The sequence below is a fragment of the Drosophila sulfurigaster genome, chromosome 2R, assembly GCF_023558435.1.
Source record: "Drosophila sulfurigaster albostrigata strain 15112-1811.04 chromosome 2R, ASM2355843v2, whole genome shotgun sequence".
In the NCBI taxonomy this organism is placed as follows: Eukaryota; Metazoa; Arthropoda; class Insecta; order Diptera; family Drosophilidae; genus Drosophila; species Drosophila sulfurigaster.
In genome coordinates, this window is record NC_084882.1 from 11,387,665 (window position 1) to 11,404,506 (window position 16,842).

The 16,842-nt window shown below is 41.6% G+C and overlaps 2 protein-coding genes across 2 annotated transcripts; both read left to right on the forward strand.

Moving 5' to 3' along the window:
- Nucleotides 1-7: 7 nt before the first annotated feature.
- LOC133835594 (uncharacterized) lies at nt 8-1,362 on the forward strand. The gene is made up of 3 exons (XM_062265603.1): nt 8-203; nt 256-501; nt 565-1,362. Exons 1-3 carry the CDS (start codon nt 199-201, stop codon nt 1,157-1,159), a joined length of 846 nt encoding a protein of 281 aa, XP_062121587.1. The 5' UTR covers nt 8-198; the 3' UTR covers nt 1,160-1,362.
- Nucleotides 1,363-1,789: 427 nt separating this feature from the next.
- LOC133836288 (jmjC domain-containing histone demethylation protein 1) lies at nt 1,790-13,548 on the forward strand. Its single transcript, XM_062266684.1, is given in 7 exon segments — nt 1,790-1,893; nt 3,362-3,623; nt 6,953-7,113; nt 7,172-8,607; nt 9,604-10,367; nt 11,765-11,788; nt 11,790-13,548. Coding segments are annotated over 6 exon segments (4,224 nt in total). The 5' UTR covers nt 1,790-1,893; nt 3,362-3,476; the 3' UTR covers nt 13,482-13,548.
- The last annotated feature ends 3,294 nt before the right edge of the window (nt 13,549-16,842 follow it).

The following is a 16,842-nucleotide window of genomic DNA, read 5'->3' on the forward strand; positions in this document are numbered from 1 at the left end:
TTTTTTAAAAATATTTTCTCAATTGTACTCATCATGACAGGTGGTATAATCTACGCAAAAACTCAGTGTTTATATAAATTGGAAAAGCGGTCACACTGAATAGCACAACGCAAAATATAAGAAAACAAATACGTGAAAACAATAAGTTTAAACGCAAAATACTGAAAAATTGGCACCTAATTAGTGGCTAGACGTGAAATGCAGTAAGTAAATACTATTTGCATTAATTGAGCATTCATTGCAAAGCATTTACAGGTCTTACGGCGGCCCCGACCAGAGCCATCTACATAAGTCGGAACAACGAGCGGTTTTTGCGCATCCTGCTACACATCCTTGGCTCTTGGACGGAATGCCTTGGATGCTGGCCACCACAAATGCCCCACAGCCGGGTGGCGTGATGCAATTTGGGGCGAATACCAATCACAATGCTGTCGACATTGAAACACAATGCGGCAAGTGGCAACAAAAGCGCAAATCACTCGAGCAACAAGCTTCTGGACTGTGAGGAAAACAATTATTATTTCCAGCATATACATGTAATAAATGTATGATTATTAATTGCAGCCCACCAAAACAGCTTATAACCGAGGAGCGCATAACGGCACATTTCAGTGGCCTGCAAATCTCTGGAGATGCCAACGGCGGCGTCGTCTCTGGTCCCCACAACAATAACAGCAGCGGACAAAATGTGAATGGTGGACTGGCCACCGATGACATACCGTCGACGAGCACGGGTAAAACGCATCATCCGAATCCAGCATATCAAATGGCTGCTATGGAATTGGAGCAGAAGCTGCGCAATGCCAATCGAATCGTGATCTGTGATGAAGTGAAGCAGGGGGTCGTCAGTCCGGTGGTGGCCGCCGTAACAGGTGCAGGTGCCATGCCACCCGAGTGGCTTATCAAATCGATACCCAGGCCATGCACCGCTCTGGTGCCATGGCAGCCACCCACAACACTCCACATCCCGCTTCACAATAAAGAACAAGCAACGCGATCCTCTCGAGGAGCGCAGCATGCTTCATCTAATGTGGCACGGAATGCTGCAGCTGTTGTGGACCTCGATGATTATGATGATGAGCTGCAGTTCTTTGAGAATAACAATACATGCAATGTGAATTTAAACAAGTCTGATGAACAAATGGACGAAGATCTGTAGCTCTTTAATTTAAGCTTATAGGGGATAAGAAGCGTGTGTGTGTGTTTTTCGCATAAGCAAGAATAGAGTTAGCAGCCGCCTGTCGATTTACTAATCAACTAATTTTAGAAACAAAAAAAAAAAACAAAACGAAACGAATATTCAGATGTACTCTCTTGTATGTGTTTTTCAATCGATGCATATTAAAAACAATGTTATTGTAACTAGTTTTGTTTGTTATTTTTATATCATTCATGGAATTCATTAATTTGTATTTATTAAGCACACTGTAGAAAGATTCAAAATGCTTTGCCACATGTAACAGCTGATAAGTCTGTGTAGCCCTGGTTTGAAGAGCTGCAACAGCTGATTGTGTCTTGCAGAGCTGTGCAGCTCTTTAACAGATGCCATGGCAATGCTCTTTGAATATTTAATTTGTTTACTTAGAAATACAATTATTACATTTTATGTATATTATATAATAAAAAAACACAGATTTTTAAATATTGATAAGCTATTTAATTATATTACATTTTTTAACGCTTCTTTTATGTTATGAGGAGCACATAGGGAGCATTTGCTGTTATTTGCAGCCGTAATATTCGCTATCACATGAAGCGTATTTTTCCACATGCCTGCCAACGGGCACACTGTTCAGTCATAGTTCATTTTTCATCAGGTGCGGGTGCGTTTTGCGGACGTGTTGTGATACAACGACGACGACGTATTAAAACTTCGATAAGTGCTAAAAATGGGTAAAAATATAAGCAAGCTGTTGTCTCACATTCAGTTTTGACAAGTGTTTGAACTAAACATCGAAGCAGCAATTGCAAAATGTTCATACACAAATTGTGTGTGATTCTGTTTACAGATTTAATTAATTAAAAAGCCACATACGTACACACGCATTCACATATACTTGAATGCATGTGTGTGTGGACAGCTCGGAGCATATGTATGTGTTTTTGTATGGCCGGGTCGTTGAGTATATACACACATACAAACATATATATGTGTATAAGACATGTACATATGTATGAACGTGTAGCTGGCAATATATTTGTGTATTAATTATAATTAAAATACATTTGAACGCGTAAGCAAAATGAATGTAATTTGGAAACGCGAAAAATATATGTATAATGAAGGCGCAACCAAAAAGATAGTGTCGGCTTCGCGGATCTCGAGAGTCGCGTGGTGACGCTTACAAAGAACACAATAAAATACCAGAGGCAGAGTCACCACAACAACAACAATAGTGGCAATAACAACAAACACACAACCGCAAACAAAAAATAAACGAATCTGAGATAAACGCGTACGAAAACGCTCAAGTGCAATTTTAGAATATTTTTTACAAGTTCATGGGAAAGTAATGCGAAATGACAAATACGCGATATGTGTGGGTGTATGTGTAATTGTTTGTGTCCGTGTCTGGAGGGGAAATGTGATAAGTAAGCTTTTTGTTGGTGTGTTGTGCATCGCTGTGGTCGTATGACAAAAATAATACGTCAAATAGATGCAACCCACATCCGCATTAAATTTATGCCAGCGACACGCAGGCAGGTAAACGAGCCCAACGTTCCGCTGCGACTGAATACACCACAGGCTTTTTCTTTTCGTTGACCTGTGAAATAATACAGCCGCAGTAGCGGCAGAAGCAGCGCAGTGGCGTAGCTTCTGGTACACACACGCACACACGTGGGCAACAGAAGACGAAAACCCCCAAACGACATAGAAGCCGAGCCCCTGACGTAGCCAGTCGCAGGCACACAGGCAAGTCACAGGCTGGCTGGCAGAATCGTGGTGAATTTTGCACACAATAACAAGCAAGCGGCCCACCAGCTGTGTTGAGTTTCAGTCGGCTTGCCTTTGGCCGCGACGCGATGCGGCTCTGTCGCGCTGCTCGCTCGCTCTTTTAGTCTTCATCGTCGTGTGTGGGAGTGAACAACTATTGAACGCGTGTGTGCTCTGCAGAGCGCTCTAGTAGCGCCCCGTAAACTTTGCGTGCGCTTGTGTATTTGTGACTGTATATGTGTGTGTACATTTTCGCTGGCTCCTCGAATTTATATGAAGTAATAAACGTCGACGACAACGTCTGTGTCTCTGCAATTAGTATTTAAGTGTGAAAGGGACAGAAAAATAAATAAACAACAACAAACAAGTGCAACGTTTTTAGCTTCATGCATCTTTAAGTTTATGTTTCTCTCTCTCTGATTACAGCAAATAATTAAACACAGAAAAAGTGAAAAGTGAGTAAAAGAATTGAGAACGAACACTGATTAGAGCTCTCTGATTTACACCAAGTACAAGTGCAAATAAAACAGATTTTGTGGCGATGTCCACCGCCGAAACGGGGTCGTCGCCTGGCAAAAGCAACAGCAACACCAACACTAGCAATAACAACAACAATAGCAGCAGCAATGGCAATAGCGTCACTACAAGCGGCAATGTGAATCCGAAAGGTGTGCAGCGTCGACAATTGGTGAGTAAATCGTTCACGCACACATTCATAGATATTAAAATGAACAAAAACAAAAGCAACATAGAATATTAAGTAAAATTGATAAGCCCTTAAAAGAGCGATTGAATTGATAGGGAAGGGGAAGAATTTAACTGCCAACAGTCGTTTATTGTCGTTGTCATTGTGATTGGCAAGCGTAAATCATCATTAGCAATCTATATAAATAAAAATGCACGCTCACTAGCTCGCTCACACTCTCACTCACTCATATTCACTCACTCTGAGTGCGCCAAGCTCAAGTTCTACCTCACCTCCACCACACTCATATACTGTCGTACTCTCTTGCATATGTAAGCTCACTCATAAGTACGCCAAAGCAGAAAGAGAACGAGACAGAACGTGTTGCAGCAGCAGCACTAGCGACAACAACGGCAACGAAAACGACGGCACTGCGCCCGTTGAGCATTGAAGCTCAACTGATGCCGCCGCATGACCAAAAGCAGTTTCTTGCCATTTTGTTTGTTGTTTCTGGTGTTCGCATTTCGTTTTCAATTTGGTTTTTGTGTACGTGCATGTGTGTTTCTCTGTGCATATGTGTATGTAGAGCTGGTATCGTCGCAGATAACAGCCGTAGCATATTTACATGTATGCTTGTATGTACATACATATGTATTGTGTGTTCGTGTGTGTGCTGACTGATGGTCACACTACATTTCTAGTGATTATTCGAGTACTTCTTTGTGTGCTTTTGAGTATCGCACATTCACTTGGCTTGTGCATTTGATTAGCACCAAATTGGGACAGCAGCTGTTGCTGCTCGTCGTCGTCGTCTTCGCTGTTGTTGTTGGCCTGGCCAACAACAATTGAATGGCCTGCTGTGTATGTTTTGTTGTTCTTGTTGTGTCCGTTGGCAATGTCATCTACATCCACACACACGCAAAATATTCATGAATATTTCAGTCGCGCATATCTAAAATCTACACTGCTTGCGTCGCGTTACGTCCCTCCTTCGCTCTCGCTCTCACTCTCTATCTCCTCATTTGGGCAGGAAGCGCACATTTTGTGTGCTTGGATTTCAGAGATGAGAGCAGATTGCTGGGCCGCTTAAATCGCCGCCACACTTCCGGATTTTAATCGGTTTAAGGACATCGCTGTCAGTCGTATACTTAATATCAAGTGTGCTTGCTACTTATTTGATTTTATTACACGTAATTATTTTCGTGTGGGGTTCGTATTATCGTATCAATTATGATAATGTGGGATTAGTATTTAATTTGGGCTAGTGCAATAATAAATAGATTTATATCGATATTTTTTTTCATTATATAAATAAATAAATAAATCTAGCGATACTTTTAGAAATGCAAATAAATGCGCATTTTGTAAATTGATGCCATTATTTTTGAATTTTACTGTATTTCAATAATATAAACGAAAATTTTTAGATACACGAATGTAGAAATACTTGTTACTTTTTTCGCTTGAAATATGTACTTTACATAAATAAAAGTATCTTTCCATAATGATAGACACACGATAGTGCGATATTTCACTTGTCCATCTCCAAGTCGAATTTTAGTTTCGACTTATGTGTAGCTTATGAAAAATTTATAACTGAATGACTAACAGAGTCCACAGAGCATTCGCTGCTAACGCACAATTATCGCAGATTGTTACTATTACGCTGTATATGTGTGCGTGAGCTTTACTCTACATGAGCGTGTGTGTGTGTGTGTGTGTGTAAAGTTATCAGTATGTGTACATTGCCCCGCTTTAAAGGGGACCCCGCATGTTTCTAGTGAAGCAGCGACAGCCGTCCGCAATTAGCACCTTAATAGAATACATTAGGCTTAACCGAACGGCAATCTGGTTGCCGGTGACGCCACACTACACTACGCCTCCTCTCTCTATCTCTCTCACACATACAGAGACACGCACAGCAACAGATCGAATCGCTCGACTGGCGTCTTTGCTAACCAACACAAACTCATACACTCATATACAAATACAACGACACGCACTTTTATGCTGCGTTGTCGTTGAATTTTTGTTTTTGTTTTTTCTTTTTGTTTCTGTTATTTCTTCTACCTGTCGATTGTGGTGTGCTAGCGTTGCCAGACATTTGACAGCCAAAACAAGCTTTTTTTTGCTGCTTGCCTGACAACAACAGCAACAATATTGAAAGAAATCATTTAGAACACGCCAAACAAGTTTTGTGCATTTGTGGAACGCGATCATAGGGAGGCAGCAAAAGGCAGTAAGCTTAAAAAGGATATAAGACAAACACACAAACCACATGCAAGCAAATGAGGACAGCCCACAAAAAGAGTCACACACACACTAACCGAAACTCATGCACATGCACAGAGAACGTTTATAGATTTTTTCGATACAAGTCCACCACAACTGAGATTTACAGCCGCGACCAGAAATGCAAAAATAACTCAAAGCAGGAGACAAACACACACAAGCACACATTCATAGAAATCTGCATGTGTATTTGTTGTTGTTCTTGCTGATGATGTTAAGATGATGGAGTGAGGCATAAAACGCAACAGTCGTTTCGGCTACCACCCGCCAGCCGGCGCTGCAACACATCATATAAGCACTTGCGCTCACAAACACACGCACACAGGCACGCACATAATCATGCAAAAACATATGTATGTATGTAAAAATATATTCAAAGTGCAAGGCCGGTGCATGCGCACAGAAAGGAGACAGCAACAGGAGCTGAGACTGACGACAACGCGAATCCAATTGCCCTTTACAAAGTGCATGCAAAAGCTGCTGCTGCTGCTGCCCTGAAGTCGCCCTCATCAATTGCGACCGGGTGGTGGTTGCTTGCTCAAGCTTTGCCGCCGAAATAGCCAGAAAAAATACGACCATGAGAATATAGGCAGTAACAGTAGCAGTGACGCTGCCCAAAAACAGCATGCGACGCCATCAAAGGCGAGCGAGCGAATGAAAACGAAATCACATAAACGACGAACTTTAAACGAGTGAGGGCAAGCCCCAATTGAGTGGGCACAAGGTGTGCGAGAGAGCAGGATAGCGATAGCTAGAGAGTGCCCACAGTTGTGGTGAATACGAGCGATAGCTTGCTGTCATGGTGAATACGAACTTGCCAGCAGCCGACATTACACTGTGATTCATTTGATGGCATCAGCAATAGCAGTGGCAGTGGCAGCGACTGCGAGACTGCGACTTTTAGCAGCAACGTTGACGCCGCCCTCTATGTATATTTTTAGGCATTTATCCGGCGTTCCGTCTCCCGGCTAGCCATTTACTAATGTGTTCCGTTTTACTCTCTTACCATCGCACTCACTCACTCTCTTTCTGTGTTACAGCGCGAGCGCAAACAACGTAAACTTTACCTTGAGGAATGGACACTGGGTGACGATGATGGGGAGGGGACGCGCGGCTTCAGTGTGGCCGAAAAGCTCGAGTCCTCCAAGTTTGCACAGGCCGGCATGGTACGGGAAATGCGCGGCAGCGATCTAACAGTCGCGTAAGTAGCAACAAGATTATTCAATGAATATCGATGGCTAACTATCGTTGCATTGCAGTTTTCTACAGCAACATGGATTCAACATACCCTTGTTGTTCAGGGAGAAAAGCGGCTTGGGGCTGCGCATGCCAGATCCTCAAGAGTTCACAGTGAACGATGTGCGATTGTGTGTGGGATCGCGTCGCCTGCTGGATGTCATGGACGTCAACACGCAAAAGAATCTGCAGATGACAATGAAGGAATGGCAACAGTACTATGATAATCCGCAAAAGGATCGATTGCTTAATGTCATATCGTTGGAGTTCTCGCACACACGACTCGATCACTTTGTGCAGAGTCCGGAGATTGTGCGACAAATCGACTGGGTCGATGTCGTCTGGCCCAAGCAGTTGAAGGATGCACAGAAAGAGAGTACCAATCTGCTCGGCGGCATGATGTATCCCAAAGTGCAAAAATATTGCCTCATGTCGGTGAAGAATTGTTACACCGATTTCCATATTGATTTTGGTGGCACCTCGGTCTGGTATCACATCCTCAAGGGTAGCAAAGTATTTTGGCTCATTCCACCCACCGATCGCAATCTGCAGCTCTACGAGAAGTGGGTGTTGTCCGGCAAACAGGCGGACGTCTTCTTTGGCGACATGGTGGAGAAGTGTGCTCGCGTTTATCTCACAGCGGGCAACACATTCTTCATTCCCACCGGCTGGATACATGCCGTCTATACGCCCACGCAATCCCTGGTCTTTGGCGGCAACTTTCTGCACTCCTTTGGCATTGTGAAGCAACTGAAGACGGCCAGCGTTGAGGATAACACGAAGGTGCCACAAAAGTTTCGATATCCCTTCTTCACCGAGATGCTGTGGTATGTCCTGGCACGCTATGTCTACACGCTGCTCGGCCACTCGCATTTGGATGGGGAGCCGTCGGCCAGTGAGACGGAGATGGCCGCTCGTCCACACACACATTTGACACACTATGAGCTCTTTGGGCTCAAGGAGATTGTCATGTATTTGTACGATTTGCAGCCACAGAAGAAGAATGTGCCCAGCTTGGTGCTGGATCCGGTGGCGCTGATCAAAGATGTGCGCACATTGGTGGAACGACACTGCAAGGATCAGCAGGATATGGCCGTAACAGGCATGTCTGTGCTACGTCCCGCTGCCGAGCAACAGCCACACTTTCAACTGTACGATCGGACGCGGGTCAAGCAAGAGATCAAGCAGGAGATCGCTCGCAAGAATGCGGAGGTTATACGCGAGCAACAGCAGCTGGAAGCGGCCAGGGAGGCCGAGTCGGAGGCTGTCAGCAATCCCACCAACAATCCCTCGAGCACCAACAGCAGTGGCAGTGGCAGCGGCAGCAACAGCAACAGCAATAACATCGCCAGCAGCAACAACAACAACAGTTACAGCAACAGCGGAGCAGGAGTCGAGTACAGCAATGGAGTGCTCAAGAAGGAGCAGTTGGAGAATGGAAGCTCCAATGCGCAGCCAGGTTCGTTATATGATTTGCATATATTGTAAATACGAATGCGATCTGTAGTTGGAAAATTCGACATTCCAGAAAGTATATTTATTGCTGTGATGAATTTAAAACTTGGTAGAAAGCATTAGTTACGCTAAATTACGAGTATATAGTTATATGTAGAATATCGTCAGATTTTAATGCGAGTTAGTATTTCATGGCAATGCGAGTTATAATAATATTACCTAAAGTAAAAAAAACATACCAAAACATTTTTTTTATTTTGCTCTCGGTTAGCACTTTAATTAGAGATAAGACAGATTTTGAAATTGATTTTATGTTTTAAGATACATAATTGCAAAAATGAACAAATTCGGAAAAATGAACGAATTTATATATTTTGTTGTAAAACAGAAAAAGTTCCTATCAATCAATCTTAAGAATAACCTTTACTTAATATTAAAATTCTTTCAGTTTATGTTTTTTCACTGTAAATAGTGTAAGATGCGATAAATTCCGTTAGAGAATTAATATTAACTGTTTATCGAAGATAATTGCATAAGAAGTAGTTTTTATTCTACATTTAATTTAATATTGCAATTCGTGGCACTTTTTTATGTAAAATGTAGTTATGCAGTTATCGACATTATATAATATACATATAACACGAAATATGATTTAATTTTGATAATTCTGATTATTTTGCATTTAAACATGCTTGATTTATAAAATCAATGAATAATCTCACGCGGATGGTCAATTTGCAAAAACACGAAATATGATAATTTAATTTTGATAATTCTGAATTTGAGGTCTTTTTAAATCAAAAAATAATCTCACGCGGATGCTTAAGTTTTTTTGTAATAGAGATGTAGAACAAATTTTATATTATTGAAAAAATTGAACAACTTCTTTTGTAATATTCCACTGCAGTTTTATGTTGTATTTCCAAGCCATATTCAAAATGCTTTTATGACATGCCCCTAAGAAGTTCTCCTTTGTAATTAAATTTGAATTATTTTACAGAAGCCACCTTTGTGCTGCCCACGGATACGCTCAAGTATCGACCGCCGAAGAAGATGCATCTTGCGAATGCTGTGGCAGCTGCCGCTAGTAGCAGCAACAGCAATAGCAGCAGCAGCAGCAATAACAACAACAATAACAACAGCAACAGTCCCACAAATATCGCTGGTCACAGCAATGCAGTCAGCGTAATTGCCACCAGCTCTGGTTATGTGGATGGCGCCGCGACAGTTGGAGGAGGGGCTGGAGGAGGAGGAGGAGGTGCTGGCGGTAGCCTGGACAATTGTCCGTCGCCAGGTGAAGCGGGCGCCAAATTGTCGCCGCATCTAACGGGAACTGGGCAGCCGCGACGACGAAGAACGCGTTGCAAGAACTGTGCCGCCTGTCAGCGATCGGACTGCGGCACTTGCCCCTTTTGCATGGACATGGTCAAGTTTGGTGGCCCGGGCAGAGCCAAACAGACGTGCATGATGCGACAATGTCTATCGCCCATGTTGCCGGTGACAGCGCAGTGTGTCTACTGCCATCTGGATGGCTGGCGGCAGACGCCAGTGTCGCCGCAGACGAAACAGCTCGCCTCCCTTGAGGGTCCGTCGGCTTTGATGGAGTGCTCCGTTTGCTATGAGATTGCCCATCCGGATTGTGCGCTGTCGCAGCTCGATGGCACTGAGGATGCGGCCGATGCCAAGGGCTTTGTCAACGAGGATCTGCCCAATAGCTGGGAGTGTCCCAGCTGCTGTCGCTCGGGCAAGAACTACGACTACAAAGTGAGTAGATGCGTTGAAAGCGCACTGGAATGTTAACAGCCTGGAAGTGATACTGTTTTCCCTTAATAGTATCTAGTTTTGACTAAATATCATCTTTAGTAGCAGCAAAAGAAGAGATAAAGTTATTTCAAATATTATAAGAAACGTTTCTATTACTTTGTCTGCAAATATGCCAAAAGAAATTGTAATGAATATTTTCAAGTTAGGTTACAAGTTAGGAAGTATTTTTTTGTGCTGTCTCATAAATTTGTAACAATTCTTATACCCGATACCCATAGAAGGTATTATAACTTTAAGCCTGTAGAGGCATATCCGTTCCTATGAAGTATAAATATGCTTGCTCAACGACAACATCCGAGATGATATGGTCATGTTCGTCTGTATGCATAAGGCCCTGGATTTCAGAGACTATAAGAGAAAGAACTATTTTCGACAGTACTTATTATGTGAGCATGCAGATCAAGTTTGCTTAACATTTTTGCCTTGCCCACTTCCGCTTCCGCAAATCGAAAAGCAAGCGTAATTTAATCTTAATAATTCCTGAAAATTTGGATGCGATCAGAGAAAAATTGTAGAAGTTATTTACAAAAGTATGGCAAAAGTGCCATCGCTTTTGGCTAACAATTTGGTATACTTTGTAATATATGGTATACTTTGAAATATGCCAAGTATAGCCTTCGGTTTAATTTTATTAATTTTGCGGTATATTTATTTGGTATATTATATTTTATTTTACTGAAAATGGGTAGCGGATATTTCTTTCTTGTTTGTTGAATATGACATTTATTTTTTTTTTTTTTTATGAAGCTAATTTCTTTTTGTTACCTTTCCGATTTATTTAATCTAACCATATTTTTGCGAATTTGTATTTTGCTTTGGGCTTGACGTTACTAAATTGTTTCCAAAATATGCAAGCAGTGATATTGAAAGTCTTGGTATTTGTATAAAATATAATATAACAAGAAGACGATAAAACTTTGGAGACAACTATTCTGGCAAAACAAAAAATAAAAGTCGAACTCTTGTAATAATCTTGCTCTGCAATATTTTTCAACATTTTTTAATTAATCAATTATATTGTTATAATAGTTTATATTATATATTATATATAATTAAAAAATTTAATGATTTTATTGTTTGGAATATTTCAACTAGTTCCTCCTAGAATCTATTTCATTCGATTACGTAATGAATTTTGTATTATTTTCTGAAGTTGTTAATCCATCTACGTTTTTATTAGTGAATGCAATTTTCCGAAATTCAACTAGAATCGGGTAAAATGGGAAATTAGTGACACTTTCAGTAGGTGGTTTTAACGTTTCTCTCTGGTTAACATTAAATGTAAAATCTTGTAATCAATTTTAATTTCAAACTAATTTTGCTCTTTCCAATTGCAGCCACGACATTTCCGTGCACGGCAAAAAATCATCCGAAGTGCGACGCGTGTCCGTTTCGCATGGCAATAATGCTGGCGAGGCTCACGAGACTGGCGGTGGAGGTGGAGCGGGTGGCGCACCTGGTGGTAATCTATTGCCACCGCCAGTGGGACAATACAATGACTTTGTGTTTACCAGCGAGTCGGAGATGGAATCGGGCAGTAGTGGCATGCACACGACCCACTGGAAGCATGGCCTGAAGCGTCACCATCAGCTGGAGGTGAAGACGGAGCGCATTAACAGCTGTGATACGCCCTCGCCGGGCATATCGCCGAATGCGTCTGTTGGCGACAAGGTGAAGCGACGCAAGAGTGATGATGGCACCAGTGTCAGCAGCAGCATGCACGAGAGCAACGATGCACCCTGCTCCAGTTCCATGGAATGTGGTGCGGGTGGCACGGCATCAGCAAATGCAGCAGCCACTGGCCATGGTGGCGGAGGTGGAACTGGCGGTGGCGGTGGAGGCGGTGGAGGCGGTGGGTCACGCAAGAAGAACTCGATACGTTCCCAGTTGGCGCAACAGATGCTCAACTCATCGACGCGTGTGCTGAAGAAGCCGCAGTACGTGGTGCGTCCGACACCGTCATCGGGCTCCTCCTCGCTGGGCAACTCGTCGGGTGTCAGCAACGGCGCCAGCAATGGCCTCAACAATAGCGCTGGCAGCAATGCGACAGGCACAGCGGGAACTGGCGGCGGCGGTGGTGCAGCTGCAGTGTCCAGCAATGGCGCCAATGGACACCACAATCATCATCATCATCAGCAGCAGCATCATCACCACCATCATCATCATCATCATCACAATAATAGCAGCAGCAGCGGAAACAGCAGTTCACAGAATCTGGCATTGGATGCAACGCTTTTGAAGATCATCTTTCGGTATTTGCCCCACGAGACGCTCGTCACGTGCTGCTCCGTGTGCAAGGTGTGGTCGAATGCGGCCGTCGATCCTGATCTCTGGAAGCGCATGAATTGCGCCGAACTGAAAATATCCGCATCCCTGCTGACGGCAATTGTGCGGCGACAGCCCGAGCACTTGATCTTGGACTGGACGCAGCTGGCGAAGCGGCAATTGGCCTGGCTGGTGGCCCGTCTGCCGGCGCTCAAGAATCTCTCGCTCCAGAATTGTCCCATCCAAGCGGTGCTGGCGCTGCACACATGCCTCTGTCCCCCACTGCAGATACTCGATTTGAGTTTTGTGCGCGGCCTCAACGATGCTGCCATCCGGGACATTTTGTCGCCGCCAAAGGATTCACGGCCCGGTCTCAGTGATTCAAAGACACGACTGCGCGATCTCAAGATGCTCAAGCTCGCTGGCACAGATATCTCGGATGTTGCGGTGCGTTACATTATGCAATCGCTGCCGCATCTCAAGCACTTGGATCTGTCATCGTGCCAGCGCATTACCGATGCGGGTGTTGCACAAATTGGCACATCGGCGACAGCAATCAATCGCTTAGCTGAGCTCAATTTGAGCGCGTGTCGTCTGGTCTCTGAGAATTCGCTGGAGCATCTATCCAAGTGCGAGAGTCTGGTGTGGCTCGATCTGCGGCATGTGCCGCAGGTAAGCACACAGTCCGTGATACGATTTGCCAGCAATTCGAAGCACGATTTGTGCGTCAAGGATATCAAGCTGGTGGAGCGACGTCGTCTCTCGCTCACCAATAACTGGCATGACTGAGTAACGACGACTGCGCGAGGAGAGCGAGGGTGACGATGACGATGGCAGCGGCAATCCTAGACACATACACACATGAATTTGTCTCGGTTAGTTCATAATTCACAGATGCACTTTTGATTCAATTTCCCCACCACAAACCCCAGTCGGAATTGGTAGTCGGAAATTAAAAGGCTCCCTTTGAAGTACACACTTCCAATCAGATAATAGCCCATATGCCAAACCAAAGAATATTTTGTTTCTATCAGCCCTTCGCATCCAATTTCATACACAGCTTGAGCTAGTAAGCATCTCATATGTTTATACGATATTTAATCGTAATTAGGCGAAATTAAATATTTCGTTTGTCTGCAATTCTACAGTTTACTTTATGGCTTGTAACTTTTTTTTAGTTATTTATCTAAGAGCCTTTTTATACAAGAGAACTTTTATACACATCCCGTCTTCACAAACAGTTTTTGTTAACTGAATTTCGAAACTAACTGAACACTTGCTTACAGTTTTGTGGAGAAATAATGCTTCTCATAAGGAGAACATTGCTGGTCAAGCTATCATTTCACGAAGTAAGCCACAACTGAGCTGCTAAGTTATCAACTTTGTGTGCTTTCGAAGGTCACTGATGAGGTTGTTTGGCAGCATCCGAAATACGTAGCTACATATCTGACCAGCCACCATTATTATATTGATTTCATTGAATATCCAAAATACTACATATGTATAAAAGAAATGATGCGAAGGGCATTCAGAGCCGATTATTGAATTCTGATAACAAATAGATCTATATAAATTCATTAATATTTTTGTCGTTTCTTATGCATATTCTCGATATGTAGTGATAGTTGATAAACTCACAAAATCAGATAAATATATATGCAATGCATGCACATACATACATATGTTTATGTAGAAGATAGATGAGATTAGGCATTTAGTATTCTCCCCCGGGCATCAACGTGTCGTAGCACCTAGAGTTAATTAGAGCAGGGAATTAATCTTAGCTTAGTGTTAGATCATTCTGTTAACTCAATGATTCTTCAGTTTTATTTAATGACAACATGTGTGTGTATTTATTTATTGTATTCAAATCACTCTTTGGAATCTGTCAATAAGTCCGCCCTCCGACTCCGTTCCATCATGATACGCAACGCCCCTCCAATCCCTAGAATCCCTAGTAGAAGCTCAAAGATCGGGCGCATTCATGTTAAGCAAAGGATAAAGAAGATTTAAGCATAGTGATAATGTGGCTAAAATATATATATAACATACTACATATACATATATTCATAAATATATGAGCAACATAAGAATTATACGTGGTACACCTACAATACATACATACATAATTATATTTAATGTTTTACAAAAATTATAATAAATAGCGCATAATGTTAAAAATATATACACTGCAAATTGTTTTTATTTAGTGTAAGAACTGTGAGATACTCTCTACCCATAATAACCGTGTGGTTATTATTCTTACACCAAATTTATAAACCGAAAATATATTACATTTTACAGAAGGCTATATTTGATATATCAATATATGATACACTATATTGGGATCGGAGATGCCTCCTACTGCGTGTTACATTTCCTGGAGGCACGAAGTTATAATACCATTCTGCGCTATGGATTGCGGATATAAAATTATTCATACGGGGACTAAATGAACACGAAATCACTTTAGTGAGCTAAATAATATATTTTCTGGAGCAGTTCACCAATTTCACCTTTCCTCTCATTCTGCGCTATGGATTGCGGATATAAAATTATTCATACGGGGACTAAATGAACACGAAATCATTTACTGAGCTAAATAATATATTTTCTGGAGCAGTTATATTTCAATTCACATTTTAATCTCTTAAGATCAAATTCTTATTTGAACTAGTAAGAAAGCTACAGTCGAGTGTGCTCGACTGTGAGATACCCGCGACTCATTTTGAATAAAAGCAAAATATTGCGGTATTAATTTTAAAATATACAAAAATGATAAACTGAAAAAATACTCAAAAATATTCGAAAAATTGTATTCTTGGTATATTGCCATGATACTACACTCAATATATACTAAAGAGTGCAAAATATGCCAGATTGTCAGCTTAAGCAACTAAGACCCCTAGTAAGTGGGCGTGTTTGCCCATACAAAAGTATTTATTTAATAACTTTGACCATTTTTATCTGTCGCAACCTAATTTTCGGGAATCACAAAAGACTATATTTACTATTGTATATAACGCGACTCTAGCGTTAAAATTACGCTTGTTATTCAAGTTTATTCGACTTGCGGGGGCGGAAGTGGGCGTCCCGAAAATTTTACACAAACATGTTTTGCGTGCAAACATAACAAATGCTGATGAAATAAATTATAGCTCTATCTCCTTATAGTCTCTGAGATCTAGGTGCTCATACGGACAGACAGACAGACGGACGGCTAGACCGTCTCGTCTGTCGACGCTGATAAAGAATATATATATATACTTTATATATATATATATGCCTGTTTCTTATGCCTGTTACATACATTTCCTGAGGGACACAAAGTTGTAATACCCTTCTACCCTATGGGTAGCGGGTATAAAAACCGATACCTAATAACCGGTGAAAATTCAGAATTGCCATTTTGACAAATTGTTTCAAATTGTTGCATTACCAAAAATTAATTTTAAAAACAGTATGGGTAAACTTCTCCGCATAAATGCAAATTAATTCTAGCATCCAGCAAATGCTAGAAAGTGGACGGAGGGGAGCCCCCCACACAACCCACTGAATGCGTCTTCAAACCCAAAAAAAAACAAACTGGAATCTGGAATGTTGAAGTTAACCCAGGGTTTTTGTTCGAGAAATTCAAATGTAAACTTTCATCAATTTCTGTCTTATTAACCACCTTCTCTGTGACTGCTCTGATTTTACTTCGAAGATTGTTATTTAAAGATTTAGTCAGTCTCGGTTAAGAAAACTTAAAAGACTTGACACTTTTTTACGAAGTAGTTAGAGGCCACCTAAAAAAGATTTTACCCCTTCCACCTAACCTAATCAATAATGATGGGAATTCCCATTAAGTTTTCTTGAAGATGCATTCAAAAATAAATTGCTATTTTCCATGATCATTTTTAAATATTGGTTCACATCTATAACTATTTCATATTAATCCTGATGTTTAAAATGTAATCGAAATAGGGTTTTTACCAAAAAAGAATTATCGTATTAAGTTATTGCTAGAGTGGAAATTCATTTCTATGAAATTCCAATAAAAAATTACATCACTTATTTACATTCAGTAATGTTCAGTTATCTTAAGAAGTTACAACTGGGGAATTGATTGGAACATTCCTTTAAATAATATATATTACATATTCAGCTA